This window comes from Lissotriton vulgaris, chromosome 3_1 (genome assembly GCF_964263255.1).
Source record: "Lissotriton vulgaris chromosome 3_1, aLisVul1.2, whole genome shotgun sequence".
Classification (NCBI taxonomy): domain Eukaryota; kingdom Metazoa; phylum Chordata; class Amphibia; order Caudata; family Salamandridae; genus Lissotriton; species Lissotriton vulgaris.
Genome location: NC_141689.1, coordinates 479,567,296 through 479,590,892, shown reverse-complemented (window position 1 = coordinate 479,590,892; position 23,597 = coordinate 479,567,296). Strand labels below are relative to the sequence as shown.

The 23,597-nt window shown below is 42.5% G+C and overlaps 1 protein-coding gene across 7 annotated transcripts in view; it reads right to left on the bottom strand.

Moving 5' to 3' along the window:
- Positions 1 to 23,597, bottom strand: part of MAST4 (microtubule associated serine/threonine kinase family member 4) — a 1,854,902-nt gene that overhangs the window by 410,901 nt on the left and 1,420,404 nt on the right. For all 7 annotated transcript variants that reach the window (XM_086960700.1, XM_086960701.1, XM_086960706.1 and 4 more), the window contains one exon: positions 8,674 to 8,762. In XM_086960700.1, coding sequence (XP_086816826.1) covers positions 8,674 to 8,762 — 89 coding nt within the window. The remainder of the gene's footprint in view (positions 1 to 8,673; positions 8,763 to 23,597) is intronic.

The following is a 23,597-nucleotide window of genomic DNA, read 5'->3' as shown; positions in this document are numbered from 1 at the left end:
TAGTGATGAATCTGATATTGCCTGTTTTCTGGCAGATTTGGAGGCCTGTCAATTGATACAACGGGTGGCAGATACAACACATATCGGTTGCGAACCTCCTGCCTAAACACCACTGGCTGTCGATAGCCAAAAGAATTCACTTTAAGACCTGTGTAGCCCACAAAATTCTGACACATAAAGGACCACCGATCTTATCGGATCTTCTGGTCCAATATGTGCCTAATCGCCCTCTGCGCTCAGGCAACTCTGGCTTGGTTTGTATTACTCGCTTTCAAAGAGCCAGAGTGGGTGGCCGCTCTTTCAAGGTCCAGGCGGTGTATCTGTGGAATTCTCTTCCGATTTCTATTAGGGGCCTTCAGAACCATCTAGCATTTCGAAAGGCTATAAATATCTGGCTTTTCCCTGCGTAGGCCACTTACTTGGGTTGGAGTGATCCAGTGTAATTTGTTGGGGTAGCGCTGGGATGCCTCTTCACTGGGGCAGCTATGCGCTGTATAAAATCTTTAAATAAATAAATAAACAAACTTGCATAAACACGGGCCACCGAGCAATCTGAAAGCACGAGAAGCGAGGACAGCCTTGGGCCAGTAGTATGCATGTGTAAAGTGGAATAAGCCTGCTACCAATGGCACGTAGGGGTTGCATCCAAACTCGGAGCACATACAGCCAATCCAGGTGCAGCTCGGCTTTCATGCTTTTTATTGCTATAAAGAGACAGAGAGGTGCTTGGATTGGCATGAGCAGGCAAAATCGCCGCTCCATCGGAGAATGGGAGGGCGTGTCTATTTTCCTTTCCTGCTTCGTGACTAAATGCTGATTTGAAGGCTGAAGTACGCATGTCATGTGCTATAAAGACACGGGTTGACCCAGCAAGTCCCTGGGACCTGGGTGGATGATTGGTACAAACAAGATGGTCCCAGAAAGTAAGTCAATCGAAATCACTTGAATGAATTCAATGAAAATTATAGCAACATTGTTTTTAATCACAACGTGTCATGTAAGCTTATTCATAAAAATGAGTACACAGTTCAAACACATACAATGCCCCTAACGGGTAGGACAGGGAAGGGTAGTGTTGGGATAGTGAAGGTATAGGAAGTTATAATACAAGTCAATTGAGTCCAAGTCAATCAAAACATCATCATCAATAAACACAATGGAGAAAATTCATCAGTCCATGAACACAAACATGCCTCAGATACACTAAAATCACAAATGATATGTTTGGGAAGAGGCTGAACAAAAGACGGAATGTCGACGTTTCGACCCAGGTAGATGCAGGTGTGATTGTGACCTTGCTAGAGGGTCTTCATCAGGACGGTGGAACAGGAATTTTTATTTTTATATAGATCCTTTGCCCCGCTTTCCCTGTTCCACCGTCCTGATGAAGACCCTCTAGCAAGGTCACAATCACACCTGCAATCACACCTGCATCTACCTGGGTCGAAACGTCGACATACTTCAACCCTCAAATCACAACAGTCACTGACTGCCACGGCAGTGATGGGCCACACCCACTACCTAACACTGTCTTTAAGAAGCTAGGCCACGCAGAAATAAAATGTCACGGGAAAGGGAACCTAAATGCAATTAGAGGCTGACCGCAATGAGTCAGATACACAAATCAGGCTTGTCTTGGCCTAAGAATGTACCTTTTGACGGAGGGTTTTAAGCTCAATCCATCACAGGAGTATACTTCCAAAGCCCCACAGGACCTCAGGAAAAGTGTTCGGAGACTCACAGGATGACAGGCAGAGGCCAACAACAGGGTCCGGTCCAGCTCCAGTTGCTACTGATCTACTCAGTACACCCAGGAAAAGGGCATGTTTTCTCCCTGTAACCATAAAGGAGGTCAGCCAACCAACCCCTGTAGTCCATTTCTTTGTCCTGGGTACAAGAGGGAACTGGTCAAGTCCTCCAGGCCTCCTCTTTGGTCACCCGCAGCAGGTCTAGCCCCTTCTGATCTTCTGCAAGTTCAGAAAGAGTTCTGAAGGAGGTGCTTGGAGTTGGCACATTTTTTTACTGGAGCTGGCTGGGGGCATGGGGTGACTCCTGGGCAGATCCTACCTAATGGGGTAAAAGTCCTCCGGGCAGATCGTACTCACTTTTTCAGTACTTCGTGTTTGTCCTTATACAGGCAGTTCGAAAATGCCATGTGTCAGAGCATTTTCAATATGGTGAAAGTCTTAGGCCACCCTCATCTTGGGGTGAGGGCTGTGGATATGCAGGAGGAGGGTATTATGGTAATCCTAGTGCCCTCTCACACCTAACACTAAAATCCAGTTTGAGGCCGCCATCGTACCCACAACAAAACCAAACGACAGAAGTCTGGTAGGCCACAAAAAGGGTTCTCCAGCAAGCAGACAGTGGATACAAAAGAATTGTCTCAGCATCTTGTTCTCTACCTTTCAAGTTTGCCACAAATGGCTCAACAGACCTATCAAGCAGAATGTGACACCAGTGTCAAAATAATGTCCACAATCCCCACCCTGTTTATTCCATGAAGTTCAGAGGAGACATCACTGTGCATTCAGATCAGCCTATTGCTTGCTCCTGGGAGGCATTTCACAGATATTCAATGCCGAGCACAGGCAGAGACATATGCAAACAGCCTTCTGACAGTTCAGGCAGATAATATTTATTAAATATTCTACTACCCTATTGACTTGGACTTTTAATAACTATTACAAATAATTGTATTTAATTTTTTTCTAACCTGACCTTTTACATTGATACAGCATTAGTATTTTAATCTGTACTCCAGTTTTCTATTTAGGACAGGGAGGCCGGCCACAGTGAAAATATATTTTAGGGCCTTGTCTCTGGAGGGACAAGGTAAAATTAACGTTCCAGATGTACCACTTCTAAATACTATGTACTCTACCTTGTGGTCAACAAGGCTCACATAGGGGTGACTAACTAATATTTGAAAGGAAGGGTATCACTTAGCAAAGGAGTTCTTTTTGACAGGTCGTGCATGTTTTGGATTGCTACAGTCAGGGTGCAATGTTAAGGCTGAAGCCATGTGTGCACTGCCACTATAGTGTATGGCACAATAGGTGTTGCAGTGCTCTAGCATTTAACCTCCATGCCCAGGGTACATGTTGTACCATTTACTGGGGACTTATAGGCAGAATAAATACACCAATTATGAGTTTGCCAATTCCACCATGCTTAAAGGTGGAACACAGGAACGTGAATACTGGTTAGCAGGCGTAAAGTGCAAAAGTTATAAAGCCAGCAAAAATATAGGGTCCAGCAAAAGGTTAAAAAAATCTAGGGTGGCCACGCAGAAGAGGCAGATTTTTCACACTGATGATTTAGCTCCCTTCTGCACAAAATAAGATCATTTTGAAGAAACCGGACAGCCAGTGAAAACCAACAAATAATAAACTGTAAATTTGAAGTAATTTAAATTTGCTTCCGCCAACAATGGGCAACATTGCATGAATAAGCGCAGGTAACTAAGTTCCTTTAAACTTAAATTTGGTGTGACAAATATCTTTGGGGGGGGGGGGGATACACTCCCTAGCCCGATTCGTTGCATCAGGGATGGTGGAATATTTCCTTGGTTAGGCCCTTTAGCAAACTCAGATGTTCTGCCAATATGGACATGTATCTGCATTTGGAAATACTGCATTAGAATGGACTTGTGGGCATTTTTGCGTGGGTCTAAACTCTTATAGTAGGTGAACACCATCCTTCTTAAAGGAGTGTGTACATTTACGTGTCACTTGATGCAAGGTTGTCATCACAATAATGCAAACAAACTTGCAAGGTCAGCAATAATTTAAGTTTCTAGGAGGAATGCGGAGGAAACATTCACATATCACAAACACAATACTTATACTTATTGAGCATGTTTGTTATTTCTCCGGTCACCTCCCAGAGGGTCATTAGTGCCGCTTTCTTTAGTCAAAACATACTAGGTACCTCGGAGTAAAGTTGAAATAGTGTGAATCTAGAAGTCGATATGGATAAGGATTTTTCATATCCATTTTTTTAACTAAAATTAAAACTAGCAAACTGTTAAAGGATCAATAAACCTAAAAAAACAATAGATTGAATTCTTCATTTTAGGTACTTGGTCTCATAAAATGAAACCCAGCAGGATATAATTTGGCAAACTTGCGGATGAATAAAAAAAAAAAGAAATTTGCTGCACGGTGACGGGTAAAAAAAAGATTGTTAGTTTGTGCCGCAATGTTCCAATGTAGATCTTTAATACTTTGCAAATGTTTTGAACAATGTGATAAATGCAGCACAGAACAAAGTGTCATACTGGAAGGAATGCAATCTCTTAGTAAGCCTAATGCATTAAAGATCAAATGTGATGTGCTCCTAACAAGCACATTTACAGTAGTCTAAAAATGTCACAATAACACACGGAGATCTCTCAATTTACTACCAATGTCGATTGAATTCACACAATTTAGGAAAAGACAGATGTTTACAAAACGGAACAACCAAGTTGAAAAATATAATAATGTAACAATTCCAAATTTAATAGAAAATAAAGTTTTAAAATACAATCGCTGTGGTAGAAAAGGATAGTAAGTAATGAGCTTCATTGAGGCATTACTGTTCAAGCCATTACGGATTTTATGTTTTGAAAAGGGATAAAGAGTTTTAAGCGGACCGTGAGATGCTCATTCAGATAACAAATAATTCATAGAAAAAAGACTTAATGGAATTCCATTACTGAGAAACCATTTTATCTCAACTTTTTCATGGAAATATTCTGAATAAATGGGATTTACCTCTTCATAGTAGAAACTAAATAATATAAGATCTCTCGGGCAGACCTCTAAGTCGGGAGGGGTGGTGGTGTTGCAGTCATCTATAGAGACAAGTGGACCTTTCGCTGCAAGGAGTCCTCTTAGTTAGGAGAGGGTGAAGTCCTTGATTCCAGTTTCGCTATCTCCCCACATTCCTTGCTGGGTGGAACTTTGGTTTATAGGCTCCCAGGCCTGCAGGGCCTCAAAAATTGGTGAGTGTTATTATTCCCCGTGCTTAAGGGTTCATGCATTATCCTTCCTGGTAGATCTCAATATTCATTTGGACAAAGATGATGTTGGGGATACCAGGGAATTTTTAGACTCTTTAAATCTTGCCTAGCTTACTCAATGGGTCAGGGCACCGAAACATTCAGGCAGCCATATCCTTGATCCTATCTGCTCCAATTTCCCAATTAAGGTGGAGGATCCTCTGCCGGTGCCATGGTCCGATCACTTTTTGTCATACTTCTCCTGGGTCCTGGTCGGCACTATTCTCCCAAGCCGAGCTGGCCAAGGCCCGGCCTTTGCCAAAATTGACCAGATTACTTTCAGCTGTGCTTTCTCTGAGTCCAGACCGGCCTCCTCTGATGATTTGGAGGATACTCTTGAAAGCATCTCTAGCTGGATCAAGAGGGTGGTCTCCTACGGCCCTCCTCAAACTAACCAGGGATTCTCCTTCTAAGCCGTTCGCATGAGCTTAAACTGCAGAAACAACACTGCAAAATTAGAACGCCGATGGTGGCTTGAATATTGCCCCTTGGCGAAGATGACCCCTTAGGAAAGCCCAGAAGTTGTATTATAACTCTATAGCTCAGGCCAAAAGCCTTTACAATGCAGATTGCACCGATCTAGCCAGGACCAATTCTAAAGAAATGTTTTCTATTATCCAGAGCTTTTGGCCCCCAGAGCTGAATACATCACATTTCCTTCATCCAACGCCTGGTGCGAGGAACTCTCAAAATTCTTTATTGATAAAATGTGCTCGATCCAGGCATCTTTCACCCTTGGCAATCACTCTATGGTCAGGCCCCTGTCCCCGTTGGTGCCGCATGCTGAATCTCACTCCCTGATGTCTTTTTCACCTATTGATCTTCCTGAGTCAAGGAGGGCCCTTAAGGCATTGAAGTCAGGCTCCCCAACTGATCCCTGCTCTGCCAGACTTTTGGTCTTGGTTACAGAGATAGTGAGCCCTGAACTTAACAAACTCAGCAATCTGTCCCTTCAGGAGGCTATCGTGTCCCCGGCGCAGCTTTTACACTTCTTTATTACACCTAGTCCCGGAGCGAGCTGAAACTCGCGTGCCAGACTCCTCCCTGCCTCTTTCCTGCCATGCCTGACCGTGGGATATCATCAGGACAGGCTTGGCGACATGACAGAGGCCCATGTTCCCTCAGCATGGAACAGGCCTAGATTTTGCCTCTTTTAAAAAAAACATCGCTGGATCCATTGAACTCAGTTAATTAACACCCTATTTCCCTTCTCCCAACCTTGGCGAAAGCCAGTGAAAAAGTTGTCAATAAACAACTTACCGACTTTGTCAAGGGCGCTGGTCTACTTCATCCAGCTGAATCTGGGTTCAGAGCCTCCTATAGCACTAAGTCGGCCTTGGTGGAAGTCTCAGAAGCTATTCAGGAGTGCTTTGATTTGGGTGGTAGGGCTGCTCTTATTTTGTTAGACCTCTCGGCAGCATTTTATACCATCCCCACTCCCTCCAGCTAACCCGCCTTGCGGCCAATGGGGATCTCAGGTGCTGCCATGAGTTGGCTGAAATCCCTTTTGATGGGGCATACTCAACAAGTTTGGCTCCCCTCGTTCTCCTCCTCACCTCAGAAGTTGACCACTGGGGTGCCTCAGGGGTCCTCTTTGAGCTCCTTTCTTTTTAATTTGTATGTCACCCCTTTGATTTACCTGGCGGAAGAGTTGGGAGCCAAAATTATAGTATACGCGGATGACACTTCTGTTTACCTGGGGGAAATCGGAGTGTTCCACGTCCTTGGCCATAAATTGTTTGTCAGCAGTCTTTCAATGGCTTTCCTCAACACAGCTTAAATGCAATGAGGACAAATCAGAAATTCTCCTCTATGGAACCTTTCCCCCCTAGTTCAGAGAAACTTTATGACCAGCGGAATTTCCCATGCCAGCCTTGATCGGGCAACCGCTAACAATTTTGGAGTCTGGTTCGAGAGAATCTTTCCTTTTTTACTCTGATTAAGAAGTTAGCAGGGAATTGCTTTGGGACACTGAAAACCACCTAGGAAATTTCTCCAGCATCTTCCCAGAGCAGCTAAGGAAACAGTGACTCTGGCCCTGATTCTTTCACGGATCGACTACGTGAACGCTTTGTGTGTCAGCCTGCCGGGTTACCTGCTCAATAAATTACAGATTGTCCAAAATGCAACTGTGTGACTTGTTTGCAACATCCTGATGAGAAGCAGCATTAGACAGCATCTGTGTTAACTCCATTGGCTGCCTGTGGCTGAACGAGCGAAGTTTACAGCTCTGACCGTGGCCCATCGTGCTCTGCATGCCTGCAGCCCCACCTATTTAGAGAAGCGTTTCTTGTTCAACACCCCCGCCAGACATCTCTGTTCATCATCCAGCTTCTGGCCTACCTCCCTCGCTTCCGGCTCACTAGAGTGGGGGCCAGTTATCTTGCTGTCAGAGCTGCCACGGCTTAGAACTCACTTCCTGTGGCTCTTCGCACTATTCAAGACTTTTGTCTATTAAAAAAAAAATTGAAGACTCATCTTTTTGTTTAATTTCAGGCACTTTTCCCCTCTCCAGGCTCACGCTAGGACAGTACTTGGAGTATCTGTGTGCGCTATAAAGCTTAAATAACATAACATAACAAAATTCACAGAATGTCTCTTTGGTCAAAATTGAAATTTGAAGAGCTTATTTTTAAGTGTAAATACATTGATTGCAGTTCTTACTTTCAGAAACAGTTTTGTCTGAGATATTTCTTTCAATGCTTTACTTCAGGGGACATTATTTAATATTTATATCTTTCACAGTGTCAAACACTTACTTCAGATGCTTTTCATTTTCTGACCCATCACGACCTGTAAACACCACCCATCGCTGACCCCTGACAACCTTCCCCAACCCGGAACCACAATTTCACTCACTACACCTATTCCTAAACGCTAAAAGCCCCTTTCTACACCTCAACATCACCCTTTCTATGCCTCTTAAAACTAATCAGCACACCCAAACTCCACCCATCCCTGAACCCTTAAAAACCCTCACCGTCCTTAATCACCAGTCACCCATGACCCATAATAACTCATTACCGTATAGTACTCATCCCTGAATCCTTAAAACCCCCCACCACCTTAAATTCCACCCCATCCTGAACTCTAAAAACTCTTCACCAGCCTAGCCTCTCCCCATAATTGAACCTTAAAAACCACCACCAGCCCTAAACTCTTCCCATTCATGGACCCTAAAACCCCTCAACCCCCCTAGACTCCACCCATCACTGAAACCTAAAAACACTTCAAACTTAAACACTGCTTATACATGAACCCTAAAAACCCTCACCACTCCTACACTCGACCCATCTCTGAACCCTAAAAAACCATTTCTATGCCTGAACTCCTATTATTTCTGACCCCTATAATCCCGTATCACCTTAAACATTACCCATGCCTGAACCCAAAAACCCAACAGTATTTCTACTTTCCACCCAGGTTTAATGAATTTTGCATTTTTCCATAAAATTATCTATCCTTTAAAACGTTTACTTTAATTTTCGCTTTTTTTGCATTTCTTTAAAATTGTATTTCCAAAATTTTATTTTTCCATTATTTGGTTTCCCCTAATGTGGTTTTTCAGTTTTTAAATTTTCATTAATCCACACACATCACATAAATAACAATGGTAGATGACGTACCTGTGTGAGCCGAGAGTGGTGAATGAGGTCGTGGAAGCGCTGGTGACTGGCTGTTTCCGATTAAACTTTTACGGTTACTTGTTCGGCAACTGTAGAAAGAGAAAAGAATAAATAAGTATTCAAAACGATAATCTGCTACTTAAATGCATGTACTGCGGTAAATGTTTCTTTTTGGTATATGAGATAAAAAAATGTTACTGACTTTGACCTCTGAAACAGAAAACAAACAATTTGCAGATTTCAACAAACGCATGCATAAGTGAAAAGTTTGCACTTTCTATTAGAGTTAATTAACTTGTTTACATTGTGTATTTATAATCATTAGCAGTGCCCTTCCCATACTTGCAAGTACAAGGGCTTCCTTTGGGTTGTGCTGCAAAAGTTGGGGGGCGAGCTTGAGAACACGCACAAAAAAGTTTGGAAAAATGGTTCGTTTTCATCAGCAAGCTCCCTCCCTAACCCTTTCCCTTGTACCACCCTCCCTGACAAAATGCAGGAGAGAGGGAATAGAAAGTGAGGAGTTCTGTATTCCGCTCAGGGTAAACAATCTGCTAACAGCTACAGTGAGTAACAAGGACCTCAGGGTATATCGCCTTCCAGTGTCAACACAACTAGCGATGCATTTGATTCAATGCTACAGAAGGGCCCTGGGAAAGCCGCCAACGTAGGCAGGCTGCACATAAACAAACAGTGAACGATTCAGGATAACACAAATTTAAGTTTATAGGGTGGCTGCCAGTTCTCGTTTTATCTAAATACTGTTCATCATCTTCAGCTCTCATGGTTTACATTGCTTCCAGTGGCTCTTTTAGTGATTGCCACTTTCACTTTCAGATAATCCTCTTTTGTGAGATTGGATGATTTGGAAGAACCAGACCCATCACTTATATCTTCTTCATCAAGTTCAGCTAAGCAGGCCGTTAGTTGGAGAGAGTACCACATTTAAGAACTTGGAAGATCCTGAAATGGTAGCTTCATGCATATACATGATGTTGTTTTCCTTAAATCTACAGTGACCGCTCTCATCTTTGTAAATCTTGCTAATGTAGAATTGCCTGAAATATCAAGATGGCATTCATCATGAAATGGTAAGTTCAGTGTTTCCATGCACGTTGCTCAGATCTCCCTATTTTACTTTGAAGAAATAAACTCTGTTTACAGGGGCTGGTGTACATCTATGCTTTTTTTTGTTTGATAATGGGAAGTCACTCTAATTCCATTCAACCGTATTCTAGACAAATCTGGATGCTGGACCATTGTAGGAATCTTATTACCTGAAGCTGGTTTCCTCTTGAGTGATTTTTTTCATCTTCCACCAATAAAGTAGATATTTTCTTATGAGCTCTACCTGATTCTCATTTAGATTCCCTTGTATGCCAGCTCTGCTGCATTAGTCTCAAGACTCTTCACAAATGTATTTTTTTATTTATTTTTAGGAATCCCGCTTGATGCTCAAGGTTGTTGGTCATCAGACTCGGGGACAGTTGGAGCATTGCCTGTAAGATGTAAGACATGAGGGCGATCTTGGGTCATCTTACAAGGAGGTTGTAGTGCGAAGAGGAGCTCCTTGATGGAGGCAGAATATTGACTTTTGCTTTCAGCTGTAACATTTTTTGTGTGATCTCAGCTTGCAAAACTATTCTCATTGCCCTATTTGCAGACACTTTGAACGTAAGGGCAGGTTCTTGCCTCTGAAAACGGGCAATCCAGAAAGCATTGTAATTTCTTCAAGGGGTGTGGTCGACATGATTCAATGACTTTGAAAGTGAGACTAATGGTCCTTCAAAAGCCTTTTGCTGAGTCAGAAGTAGATATTACTTTGCTATTTTTAGGTCTGGCATTAGCCAAGACTTTTCCCATAAAAATTAGTTTTAAAAATATGTATATATGTATACATACATACTGGATATTTACGCCAGTTCTCTTCAGTGATTGTCCTCTTTCAGTGCAACATTTTATTTCCGCCCACCACAGCTTACAACACAAGGAAACTGATCAGTCGACTGGGTCTCATCTGTGTGAGTGACATCAGTTTGTCCCAGCACACTGTCACCATCCACACTGCAAACAGTACCTTTCAATAATAGGGAGTAGTGGAACAACTTGTGATTTTATTTTTTTAACCAAAACTTTATTTTCGGGGGGGGGGGGGGGGGCGTGGGGAGCGGTAGGTTGAGGGCAATATTTTTTTCTAACTTTACCTGTACTTACTGTACTTATATCACTGTGAGGAATGGTGAATAAGGTATTTAGAGCTGTTTGAAGGTGAGAGCCCCCTAAGGACAAAGCGAGAGGTAAGAAAACACCAAACAATTCCAAGCAATCACAGCTTTCAGCATTAAATAAGTTTTGATGACCTTCGTAGCAGACGAGTAGATTTAGTGACAGGGTGCTGGTTATATGGCTGCCACACGAGAGAGACTTAGACTTGGGACTATAGTACACTCTTTCCCTTCATGCTGCTCACTGCTCAGTACTCCAGCCCTGACTCCTGAAGAGCTTTGGTGGGTCATCTTGACTGAAAGTATGTCTTGCCCTGCATACTGCAGTTTGCAATAGAAAGCTTTTGAAAGCTGGGCAAATTGCTCACCTTTGTTACCAGTATCCACATAAAGCAGGTAAAAGCTAAGAATTGCTCTCACTTTCTCATTGTATTCATCTCTAAGGGATTTTTACATTAAAACAATGTCTATTCATCTGTAAGGACTGCAGAGTGCAGGTTTTCTGTGAGAAGTGTGTTTTTAATAAAATTGCTATCGCTGGAAGCTGCTGTGCGTTGACTGGGGGTTCTGAGTGCCACTTTCAGTACATAAATGATCCTTGGTATCTTCTTAAAAGTGCCAACGTGTTGGCTTTCATTCTTTGTGCAACTTTCATTCAACAGCAGGAGGTTTTGCATTTTCCATGTCGTGCTATGATCTAACCACGTGCATGTACCTCAGTAAAAAATATTGTCACATCAGAATTGACGAATGACAGCACAACGTATATATGAGCAACAGCTCACAATCATCACTAAAACTCACAGCTTCAACATCATATCCTACGCAGGCGACACCTAGTTCCTCCTCTCGCTCTAAGAAGACTCCACCACCACCAGGACCAACTTTCACAACTTCAAGACGAGCATCACCGCCCGGATGAAGACCAACTGCCTGAAGCTCAACACGGACAAGGTGGAAGTGCGGATCTTTGGGAACACCACCTCCCCGTGGAACACCACCTGGTGGCCCTCGAACTTGGACCCACACCTACAGACCAGGCCCGCAACTTTGGTATCATCCTGGACAGCAATCTCACTGTGAAACGCCCATTCAACGCAGTCTTCTCCGCTTGCTTACACGCGCTCAGAAAGATCTTCAGATGGCTCCCCGTCAACACCAGGAAAGCCACCACTCAAGCCCTAGTCACCAGCCAGCTAGACTACAGCAATGCGCTCCTACGCAGGACTCCCCAACAAACTCCTGAAGAGACTCTAAACGATACAGAACTCAGCCGCCAAACTCATCCTTGATCTCCGGCAAGGTAGGAAAGGTCCAAGGATTCCAAGGTTTAAACAGCGCTTTGATAAGCTGCTTTTGTAGGTGAATGGAGACACACTCGAAGTTCTGGACCTCTTGGGCTTCTCATAGAAATGCAAGTTTGAAAAGTGGAGAGTGTGTACTCCATGAGGGATCACAAATATGCTTGTCAGGATTAATATCCGTTCTTTCAAGTCGTCATACAGAGGACAAAACTATTTCAGGTTGCAGTGTAACATCTTTATTGTTTTTTAGTAGAACATGGCTGTCCATGTTCTACTAAAAAACAATAAAGATGTTACACTGCAACCTGAAATAGTTTTGTCCTCTGTATGACGACTTGAAAGAACGGATATTAATCCTGACAAGCATATTTGTGATCCCTCATGGAGTACACACTCTCCACTTTTCAAACAATCATCCTTGATCTCCCCAAACAGACCCACATCGCCCCCCACCTCAGGAACCTTCACTGGCTCCCCATCCTGAAAAGATGGCAATTCAAGATGTTGACAGTTGCCTACAAGGCCCTCTATGACCAAGGACCAGCATATATCAGCCACCACAAGAGCTTCCACAAACCCACCAGATACCTGCGGTCTGCCTCCCTTGCAATCACTCACACTCCCCGCATCCACCAAAGCAACAGTGAAGGACGCTCCTTCTCCTACCTCGCCGCCAAGTCCTGGAACAACCTCCCCCTACACCGCCAAACATCATCCTTTCTCTAGAAGTTCAGAAAAGGACTCAAGACATGGCTCTTCGACTGTTCCTAGCAAGAATCCAGAGCCTGGAAACCCTCACGGGTGAATCTGCGTCTCCTGAAGACAAATTAAATCCGCTTGCAATGTTTTGAAGTATTCTCTCAGATCCCTTCTTTTTCTTGCATCATTTAAACCACAAACATCAATTGTAACTATGCGCATAAAAGTTAGAATTCTTTATCTCTTTTCTGTTTACTGTTTACTGTACCACCTCCCCTTTCCCTTTGGCATCTGCATTTCCTTCCCATTATAACCATATCTGATTTCATTTTTATTCTGATGATGAGTTTTCCTCTGTTTTTTCCCACTGCGGCACCCCCTACCCCCCCCTCCCCTCTCCGCCCTCCCCCTCCCCCCTCTCCACCCAACAAGGCAAGTAGACTTATGGCCTCTGTGATAGTGTCTTGCAGTCGCGTTCCCTCCATCACCAAAATAATCACCTAGTGTTTATTTATACATGTATACACACCGACCTGACACTACTACTAATGATGTTGCTACCTCTACCCAGTGACCTATCAATTAGGCTGTGGATTTAGGTTAAATTAATAACGCAGTTGTTAATCAAAATCAAAGTCCACATCAAATTCTAATCCGGTATTTCCCTTTAGGTCCTTTATTAGGAGCTAGTGGTAGCAAAGAGATGAGATGATTCTAATCAGTTGATCATCCGATTTTAGCACCAGTATCTGATTTTATTGAGTCCATGTACTCTCTAGCTTGGATTTCTGAAGAAAAAACTCTAATTGTGTTCTTATACATAATTTTATGTCTAGCGGGATTTATTAAGTAGGCCTGAAGTCCCATTTGATGACACAGCTCAATCAGTTCACGTAATCTCCACCGCCTTTCGACTGTCGAGTGACAGAAGTCCGGAGTAGTAAAGAAAGAGTGAGTCTCAAAGGAATGCTTAGAGTAAGGCCGGGCCTTAGAGTATACCTCTTCTCTCAAAAGAAAATTCCCAAAGTAAATTAAAATTGCTCGGGGTCTAGGGTTCCCATCTTGTGAAGTTTAATGGTTCTTTTTGCCATGATTAGGAATCTGTGTACCCTCTGAATTTCTTTCTCCCAGTCCCAATGGCTCAGTTCTGGGAAAGCCCCTTTCATCATTTTCACTACGAAGGCCTTAATATCGTCTCCTTCCACTTTTTCCTCAATACCCAGGACCCGAAGATTGCGGCGTTGCAGATTCTCCAGCTCTTCTAGCTTCCATTGTACGTCAGTCATCAATTTCTCACCGCCACTCTTAGATGTTGCATCTTTATCTCGACTGTCTTCGAGTGCGCTAACCCTTTCCTCGAGCTGGGCCACTCTAGCGTTAGTATCCGTGCATATTTTGGCCACTTTCCGGTTTGCTCCCTGTAAGTTTTTATTTGCCATTCTATTCTTCGTACCCTCTGCCTTAATTTCCTCCTGCACCTGCTTGATTGACCCAAAGATAAGCTGTAGTGAGGAGGCCTCCCTAGGGTCTCTGGGGACCCCCTCCTGACAAGGTTGTTCTGAATAAACATTTCGAGTGGCTGAGTAGTCCCATCTTAACACTGGTTCTGGGTTCAGCCCGCTTAGTGACTTTTGGCTGATCCCAGCTTTTTCCTGGGAATGCGTGTCCCTTTGTCTGCGTGATAATCTCTTCTTTCTTGTGACCGTCTCTCTTTCTCGTGAGGATCCTCTCCTTGCCTCCGAGCTGGAGATAAAGCTTAAATCTGGTGTCTCTATTTTCGCTCTCCTCTAGCTCCTTTACCTCTGAGGGAGTGCCTTCAGATCCCTCTGAGCCATCAGTAACAGAGTAGAAGTTTTCAGTAGTTTTTTCGGGACCATTAGGAGCGTTGCGAGTGGTAGGGCCGCTGATTACACTGATTTCTTGAATTAATGATTCCGTTGTTGTTAAATCATCTTTTGGTTTTTCTTTTTGCCTCTCCGACCCTTTCCTGGAGGCTCTGTCATTGCTTCAGTGTTAGGGGGCCCAGCTGAGTTTTGAGCTAGGGCTTCAATGTTCGTTATACTTTCTGATACGGCCCCTGTATCTTTCTCTACCATTTCGCTCCACTGAGTAGGACCCCCTGTGGTGCCCCCTGTTATATCGCCCTTCTTAGGCAAAATTATTGCTCGACCTTTTGGCTGCCCTGAACCCTCATCTCCGAGGCTTAGCTTCCTACTTTCCGGGGGGTCACCCATAACTATATTTTTCTTAGCAGCTTCAATCTGGGTTGCTGGGGAGAAGAACCCCGTTATGCTGTTGGTACGTGTCCCAGAGTTTGTTACCACATTTTTTTGCCCCTTGTATTGTGACCAGTATTAGCATTAGTCCCTTTTTTAGCCCCGCTCTCCTCACCTTGGTTTTTCTCCTCCATTCCTTTTCTGGGGTCTTTATCTCCGTCTTGCGCCTGCACTTGTGCGGGTGTTTGCTGTTCCTCCAAAGCTTTGCCTTTGCCCCCTAGCGTGGTTTTTGGCGCCATGTCCGCAGACAGACTCTGCCACAGTGCTTTGAGCAATTTAAGTGCTTTAACCACATGCGTGCGAGCGGAATTCCGCTCGCACGCTCAGATTTTCATAATCCCATTATTCATGACGAGTTGGGCTCGGCATCAGCGTGCGAGGAGGCTACGCCATGACGAGCCCAGCTCGTCATCAGCCCCGAAGGGGTTAATCTGTGAAACTCTCTTGCATCCTTTGTTGTTCTCCGAAAATATAGTTGCTACCGTTCCGCTCAGGGCCTCACCTCTCTCCTCCACCAAGCTCTTACGGAAGTAAACCCAGGGGCAGTCCGAAGAACAGCCTGTTGGACCTTGCAGTTTACCCACTTCTCCCGCGTTGCGTGAATCGGCTGCTGCTGATGCTACTGATTCCTCGCACGCTGTCTTGCTTTGCTTCTCGCCTCGATACAGGGAGCTTGCTGACTCGCTTGGATTGCCGATTCCGCCGTCTCCGCCAATTCCGTCAGCTCCGCTGATTTCGCAGCCTCTGCAGGCTCCACCTCCAAGCTCACCTCCCTCTGCACCTCTGCAGGTAGCAAGAAGCTCCGTACCGCGTCTCACCCACACCACTCATTTCAAGGACCGATTTTAGGAGCTCTATGAACAGCTTGTCTATCGGGATCGGCTTGTCGCTTTCTTCCCCTGGTTCCATGAACTCTTCACGTCAGGTACGGCTCTCGCATCACATTTCCTATACTTTTTTAAGCCGGTGATTTCGGGAGCGTTCTCCCGATGCGACTAGCCAGATGCCATCTTTTAACGTCTTTAATGAGTAAAATCATGACACTGTTTGAATCCGTTGCTCTTCATCAGTTCAAGAACTGGCTGGCACTTCTGCAATGGGTGTGTCTTGTAGCAGGCTGGATCAGGGGTCAGCAATAGTGTGAATTTGCACTTAATCAAGCATTCCTTAGCAGTTTCTATTCCGCACCAAGTGAAAGAAAATACAAATGTGGTGCTGCACTTATGCACTACATAATAATGACCTGAAACTTTCACAGTATGATCTTTATATATGTACTAATGTAAAGTACCTAAATGAAAATAGTTTTTGTGATTTTGAGATAAAGTTACATGTCGATACTTTCGAAATCCAGTAGCAATTTATAGTTATACATTATCACTTACAATGGGACTAACTTACCCTAATCATATCTATAAACAGCCCAAATCAAATCTAAATGTCATAATTTATAATGAAAATGCATATTTGAATGCTTATATTCTTGTTTTATTAGCCTAAATTCAAATAGGCCTGTCTGCTTAGTCATGAATATTTTTCTTTTTCCTCTTGCTCGACTGTCTCCATGAGAATCTCAGTATTGCAAATGTATTGCAACTGTATCCTAGTTCAGGAGTTCCCATGTGCTTACAAGGGCCGTTATATACAATTATTGTTACACCAGGAACATCTGATTGGGAAACTGCTCTTTCAAAGTTGTTCATGTGCCTTGTTAAAGGATCTTTGTTTAAAGGTGCACCTCTTCCAGATGATCTGATCACTTACATAACCTGAAATGCCTATATTCTCGTAAAATGTGTGTTCTTTAGGTCTCATGACAAGCATCCTATATGAACTGACCAATGGACTGAGTGATCTGATTTGATGAGGTAAACCAGGAGGTGCCACCTCAAAACTGAGAAATTATACTATCCATGGATTGATATACTATCACATTCCGTTTCCCACCTTTCTCATGAGGATTCCTTCCTATTGGACTGAGAGACTGCTTTCGAACTTGTGGACTCTCCCGGCTGGTGCATAAGCTGTGTGTGTTATTTGCAAACGTTATCCCCCTTGGAAGAGAATATTTGAGCTGATATGATTCATGCCTTTTTCTGAACTCTCCTCCTACAACTTTGGTAATTGATGGTCCGAGAAATATAAATCTGATTAATCAGTGTTCTTAATTTAAATGCCGGAGACTGATGTACACACTTCCTAAATTTAATGATAAATTCTAACCATTTAAAGAGCCTGTTTATGTCTTTCTATGACTGGTCTCCAGTGATTGATTGTGCATTTCAATAGCTTTAAGGAGGTTTGGGAATTCCAATAGAGAGGTTTCTAGCCAACAGGTCCCAATGTTACTATTTTGTAAAGCTTTAACTGAATTACCTGTGTGTATGATCCTAGTTTGTCTAAATTTCTTCAGGAGATTTGGTGTAGCAGTAATAATTCTATACTTGTATGACGTTGTATTGAGTCATATACATGATTTTAATTACTAGTTTGTAAGCCAGTTATCCAATTCTTGATCCTCATTAGATAACTGGATTGGATCCTCTATATCCAACCCCTCTCGGCACGGTTCAAGATCCATCGGAGGACCAAAATAAATGATTCTGTGGTGTAGTGACAGGAAAATTTAAGATCAAAGCAAAAGGGCCCAGTGGCATTACACCATTACATTTGTGGTTCAGCAGGAGGTAAAGGTGTGTCACAAACATCAGCAGCATCCCTGCTGACCTGGTCCTTACTGATGTAGAAGAAGCACTTGGAGTACCTGCCATTCATAGACGTAATAAATAGACATTTTCTCTGAGAAGTACTCCACTCCCAAAACATCATCTAATTCCAGGAGTTCTATATACATGTGCCATATACATTGGCAAATATATTTACACTGCGTTAGAGATTATATTTACTTTCAGATTGATGCGATTATAGTACATTTTGATTGCTTATTGTATTTTCTGAACTGGGGTGGACAATATTTCATGATGTTTAAGGCATGTGAACTGCTGGCATGATTTATATTTTCCAACCATGCAGAGTTATAACTTCCCATGTGTTTCTAGAATTTGAAATTGGATTGTGGATATTCTTATTCTAGTAGCACCTTTTAGTTTGGACGTGATGCCATATACTAGACAAATATGATCTGTCCTATCTAATTAAGATGCGGGAACGCCATTATCTCTGTATAATTGATTACATGGCTTTACATTGACATGACTTTTACAACTAGCATCGGTTTTGTATTTTTTCTTTACCTATCTTTTGTAGAATAACGGTGACTAAATAGATTTTTTTTGTTTTTACTTCTGATGCAATTCTAACAGCAATGAAGTCTTTGATCGCTTTTACTTGTTCACCTATTTGTACAAAGATGTGCATGCTTCAATGATGAACTTTGTTGTGCCATGTCTGTATCTTCTTTTTATCTGTTTTTTAAAGCAAGCTAACAATTTGATATAAGCATTGTGCTTCACTAATAGATAATGAATTTCTGGTTAATGCTCGTAAGGTTTCAACATGAGTATTCTTGTCAATGTTGGTATATCCCCAAATGAAATGTATTGATTGGGATCTTTTTTGCATATGTATTGATGTGGGAAACTGATTCTGCTTTCATGTTCTGGTTTTATAGTGACTTTCTGGAAATGTGTATTAGGCCTTGAGGAAGAGAGATACCGCGAAACCTGTGGTAGCCATTTCAGAGTGACTGAGTAAATTGGAGGATTGTTCAAAAAGATATTTTTGCTGCTAGCAACTTTGAAACGGATACGTATGAGCGAGAACCGTGCTGCTGGTCAAAAGCAGCGGATCTGCCTCAATTGTGGGATTTTTTCTACTTGTTGGAGTGCTCTGAGAGCTATCAGTTAATCAGTCAGACAATCAATAAACTGAAAAGATGCACGAGTAACTCTGGCAGAAATGTGGATTTGCATTTTTGACATTTTCTTTTCTGCCCTACAGATTTTTTTTTTCATTTAGGTAAAGCTTTTTCCACATAATTCCATAAAGTTTGGGGTGATTTACATATGAGAAAACTGTGAAACGTTAGCTTTTTCAGAATTAACTTAACAAGTATTTTCAGGATGGAAATGAACATGGACCATGGCTGGGAATATTTACAAACTCATGAGTTTGTGGGCGTTCCGTGTAATTTAAACGGAGAGCCTCCTCACAGGCCCCTTAAAGGGAAGAAAATCCTTGGCATCAATGGATTAACACTATAGTTTCTATAGGGCCTCTTTATTATGATAATGTAACCAAAGAAGTGAAATTTATAATTTGAGACCTTTGCACAAAAGATCTTGTGAAACGATCCCTAAAACACGTAAAATGAACCAATGCCACTATTTTAAGCTAGTTCCATTCAAAATGCGCATGAGCTTCTTGTGTTTCTGGAAGGATGCCTATTGTTCAGAAGTTTTTTCTTTGATGCCTAATTAAAATACCTCTAGAGCATCTCTCGAATCATCTCAGTTCATGTAATTAGTTAATCTAAAACAGAGGTAGATCACATTTTATCATGGCAAATTTTCTACATTGTAACCCCATGTCTACAGTAAATATATTCTTTATAAATACTCATTTGTCTAATATTCTCCACTACTTTTTAATGGTTTCGAACTGCATTAAAAGGTGCTTAAAAGTCACAGTTTAGACATGTAAACAGCTAACCCATTTCGTGAGCCCATCTAGACCATTCTCACAAAAGTGTGCTATTGTTTTCTGTTGCAAAACACGCTGTAAAACGTTCATCCAATCGGCAGGGATGACCAGTGCTCTATTTTAAGAGCTGTAAATGAGCCATCACCAGAGCAGAGTGGCTGAAGTTTACTCCACTACTCCAGTCACACGAGCAGCTGCACCAGGACAATCTCAAGTGACAACTGCGAACTGCTCATCCATCCTCTCAGCAGCCTTGTCTCCTGGCTACTCACTTGCAATCCATCATTTTAATGCACACAGCATTTCCCACAGACAGCATGCCAACATGTCAAGAACCACCCGCCACCCTTGTTACAAGGGCGTAATGCAGGCTGCTGCAGACTCAGCAGCACAGGGGCCCCCATTCCACCATCCAATGACTCTCTGTGAGGTATGGAAGACTGAGGGGCCCTCCTTCACATTAAGCCAATTCCTCTCCCCTTCTTATAGTACATGTTAGTTGTAGTGTAGTTAACTCGAACAGGTTTTTTTTCAACAGAATAATCTTTCTTGAAAAGAGTTTGTAATGTACTACACTAATCTCTTAAATTGTTTACAGTAAAATGAAGTGAACAAAATTAAATGATGTAGTCAAGAATGTATAATTTCAGAAATCACAACCTTTGCGCTAGCTAGCAACTGTCACAGATTGAAATTAGAATGCTCAAGTTTTTTTTTTTACTTTTGAAATTGGACAATAGCCTGGGACAGTCAATTATGCAATTATGTGGCTACACATTTGCCGCATCATTATGAATTTATCATTTCAACAACAATGTCGTTTCCACTCAAACTGATCAAAATAATACTGCCAGAGAATGTGCCACATACTTTGCATTTTTATGCAGCATAAATGAGATAATCATGCCACATAATTTGGTCCTTTATTGGCTCATAATTCATCACTGAGATAACAAAATATATATTTCCCAGGGGTACGTTTCCCAAACATGGATTTTTTACAGAGCAGAATTTTTTTCTTTGCAAGAAAGGTACCCCAAAAAGAGATGTTTATGTATAGTATGTATGCAGATGCACAGCGTGTAATTGGTTATTTATTATCATTGTTGAGTATGGGGAGGGCAATGCCCTTTCCTTCCTCAACAGTAAATAGCATATGCAAATCTGTGCACCTGCATGTACGGTTTATGCCCTGGCATTTATTCATCTGTATTTGTATTTAACGGGAAAACATGATTCAAGGGTGTAAACATGTGCAATAAGGTAAAATCGCATTACAGCTGTCTCCTGACTATTAGGATAGTTGGTCCCCTGTTTAAAGTACTTCTTACATGCAGTTTGGGAGGCAAACATTTGTGTTTTTCTCACATTTTTATGTTTTGTTTTAATTGTACAATGGTACAGCAAAAAAAACATCTATCTATACACGCACACACAGATACAAGGGTAAAGTTTAAGCCTTCTTATTGACTATCTGCCAGTGGTTTCAAATATCATATTTCACATGAAAGAGCTGTGACTGAATTATTTTTCGTAATTCATACTGCTGAATTTATTTTCAGGATAGGTGGTGGGAGTGGGGTGCACCCCTTGACACATCCCCCCCTCCCGCCCACCATCGCGAACGCCCATGCCTCCTCTCTGCTGTCACATTTTAGACTTTTAGACTGCAGGTTTTTAGCTTGCTTACAATGCGCTTTTCATTAATAATTTGATTGATAATACACATTGCTGTATGAAACACATTTTAAATATTTGCACATTATCAAATGTTCATAAATCTTTCTAAAGAGTACAAAAACCAGTTAATAAATCATGCTTTTAATACGATACATAAGTTGCCTGTGATATGGTCCCATACCCATATAGCGGCCATCTCAATGGCAATACACTTCTAAACCAGTATAGAAAATCGTAAAACTAGGGAAATGGGGAAAGGGAATATCTGAAAAACGGGATAGAATAGTGAGCGTTGATTGGGTTTCATGCAGCAGAAGACCTTCTGCAGAAACACACCTCACTGATAAGAAGCAGGTAAATTACTGGCAGTGGAGGGTGACTGAAAAAAGATATGGCAAGTGAAAAACTTTAATAAAGGATCATTTGCTTGACAAGTTTTTCAGCTACAGTCAGCACCTGTTCAGATCATTTATAATGATTTCATTAAAGAGCCCCTGGTAATTAATGCTGGCACTGTAGATGAAGATGGATCCTTGACTGCAGGTCTCTGGGGGTGCGAAGCGCAGACAGGGTGTCGCGCGGCTGCTCGTTCCCCGACGTGAGCGGCATCTCCAGAACATAATGGAGTTCTGCAAAAATAGATGTTTATCAATCTCAAGTAATCGTAGCGTACTACCAATTAGTTTTGGAAGTGTAATACTTCAGAGACACTCCTCCTGCTGCAAGCTGCATGTCAAACCTGGAAGGCCACACTCACGACAAAGGGGTTTAAATCAAGGCTCCATCCCCAGGCCTAGAGTGAGACCAGCCAAACTGAACACTAGAGTATTAACAATTTCAGGGTAACATACTCCAAGCTAGACTACACCCACGCTTGATGCTCGCTGCAAGAAGTTACACACCGAGGGCTGATGGTGTTCATCAGTAGCATCGACATTTTACATTAGTCATCATCTAGATAGTTGCTACAGAACATTTTGCAATACATAGTAGATCATCTGTGTAGAGGCCCACTCCAGCAATTACTTGGAAGACGTCCTGCATTTGCATGCACAGTCGCTGGGTCTTAATTCCCTTCTGTGTCCTGTCGCGTGGAGTGCTTGCTGCTCACCCTGGGAGCTGGCTCCTCACCACACTGGGAGTCTGCCTTATTGTGCCTGCGAAGGCAGCGTCTTCAAGCTGAAGGCTGGGCAGTGGCCTGCCTAGCTTCTGGTGGGACATATTGAAGCGCCATCTTATCTCTTCAAATGTGTTGATCCTGTGAACAAGCTAATAAAGAAGCTACCTATAGGAACATCGGAGACCTGCATTCTATAGGAACTTTACGGCAGTCTTCAAGCCGTCCCTGCTGGCACTTCAAAACAGCAATGGTATGCAGTACTAAGGTAAAGAACTCTCTAGGGCCTCTCTCCCCACAGGTGCTTTGGCACTGAGGTTTGCTAGCACAGCACTGTCCTATACAGCGGCCATGTGACTCAATGTAAGGTGTTAGGCACTTGCGGCCTTTTACCCAACCCCGCTTTGCCTTGTGTAGCTCAGTTGTGTCTATTTCTGTAAAGAGGCAGCCATAAGTTAAAGTGTGCTAGTGCTAGCCAAAGAGGTTACACTGGCCACTGGCAATAAGGAAAAATATGTTTGTGTCTCCCTGTAGCACAGTGTTACTAATGCCCCTAGATGTATGTATTACATAACCCTACTTTTCATAGGTTCAACCTTCTCACTAGAGAACTAGTTAAGACTGAGTTCAATTGACACTCACTCACCCTCATACTTCTTTTAAACATTTTCTAGCTCGATGTCAGATTCCCTGGATACTACAGCTCACACTAAGATCAAATCAAAATCATACCTGCTCCTCCATAGTTCAATCCTCCATTGCTGCACATAAAACGTAGGCAATGAGCGCGCAACATAGGCAGTGTATTGAACAGAGAACTTCAAATTCTCTCAGACACAGTATATAACCAAGCACTACAGCAATCTAAGAAGTTTTACACCGCTAACGCATTGCCACAGAACTTAGTAAACAAATGTAAACTTTATGACTCACATGGGAGCTCTCACCAGTCTCTGCAATTGCT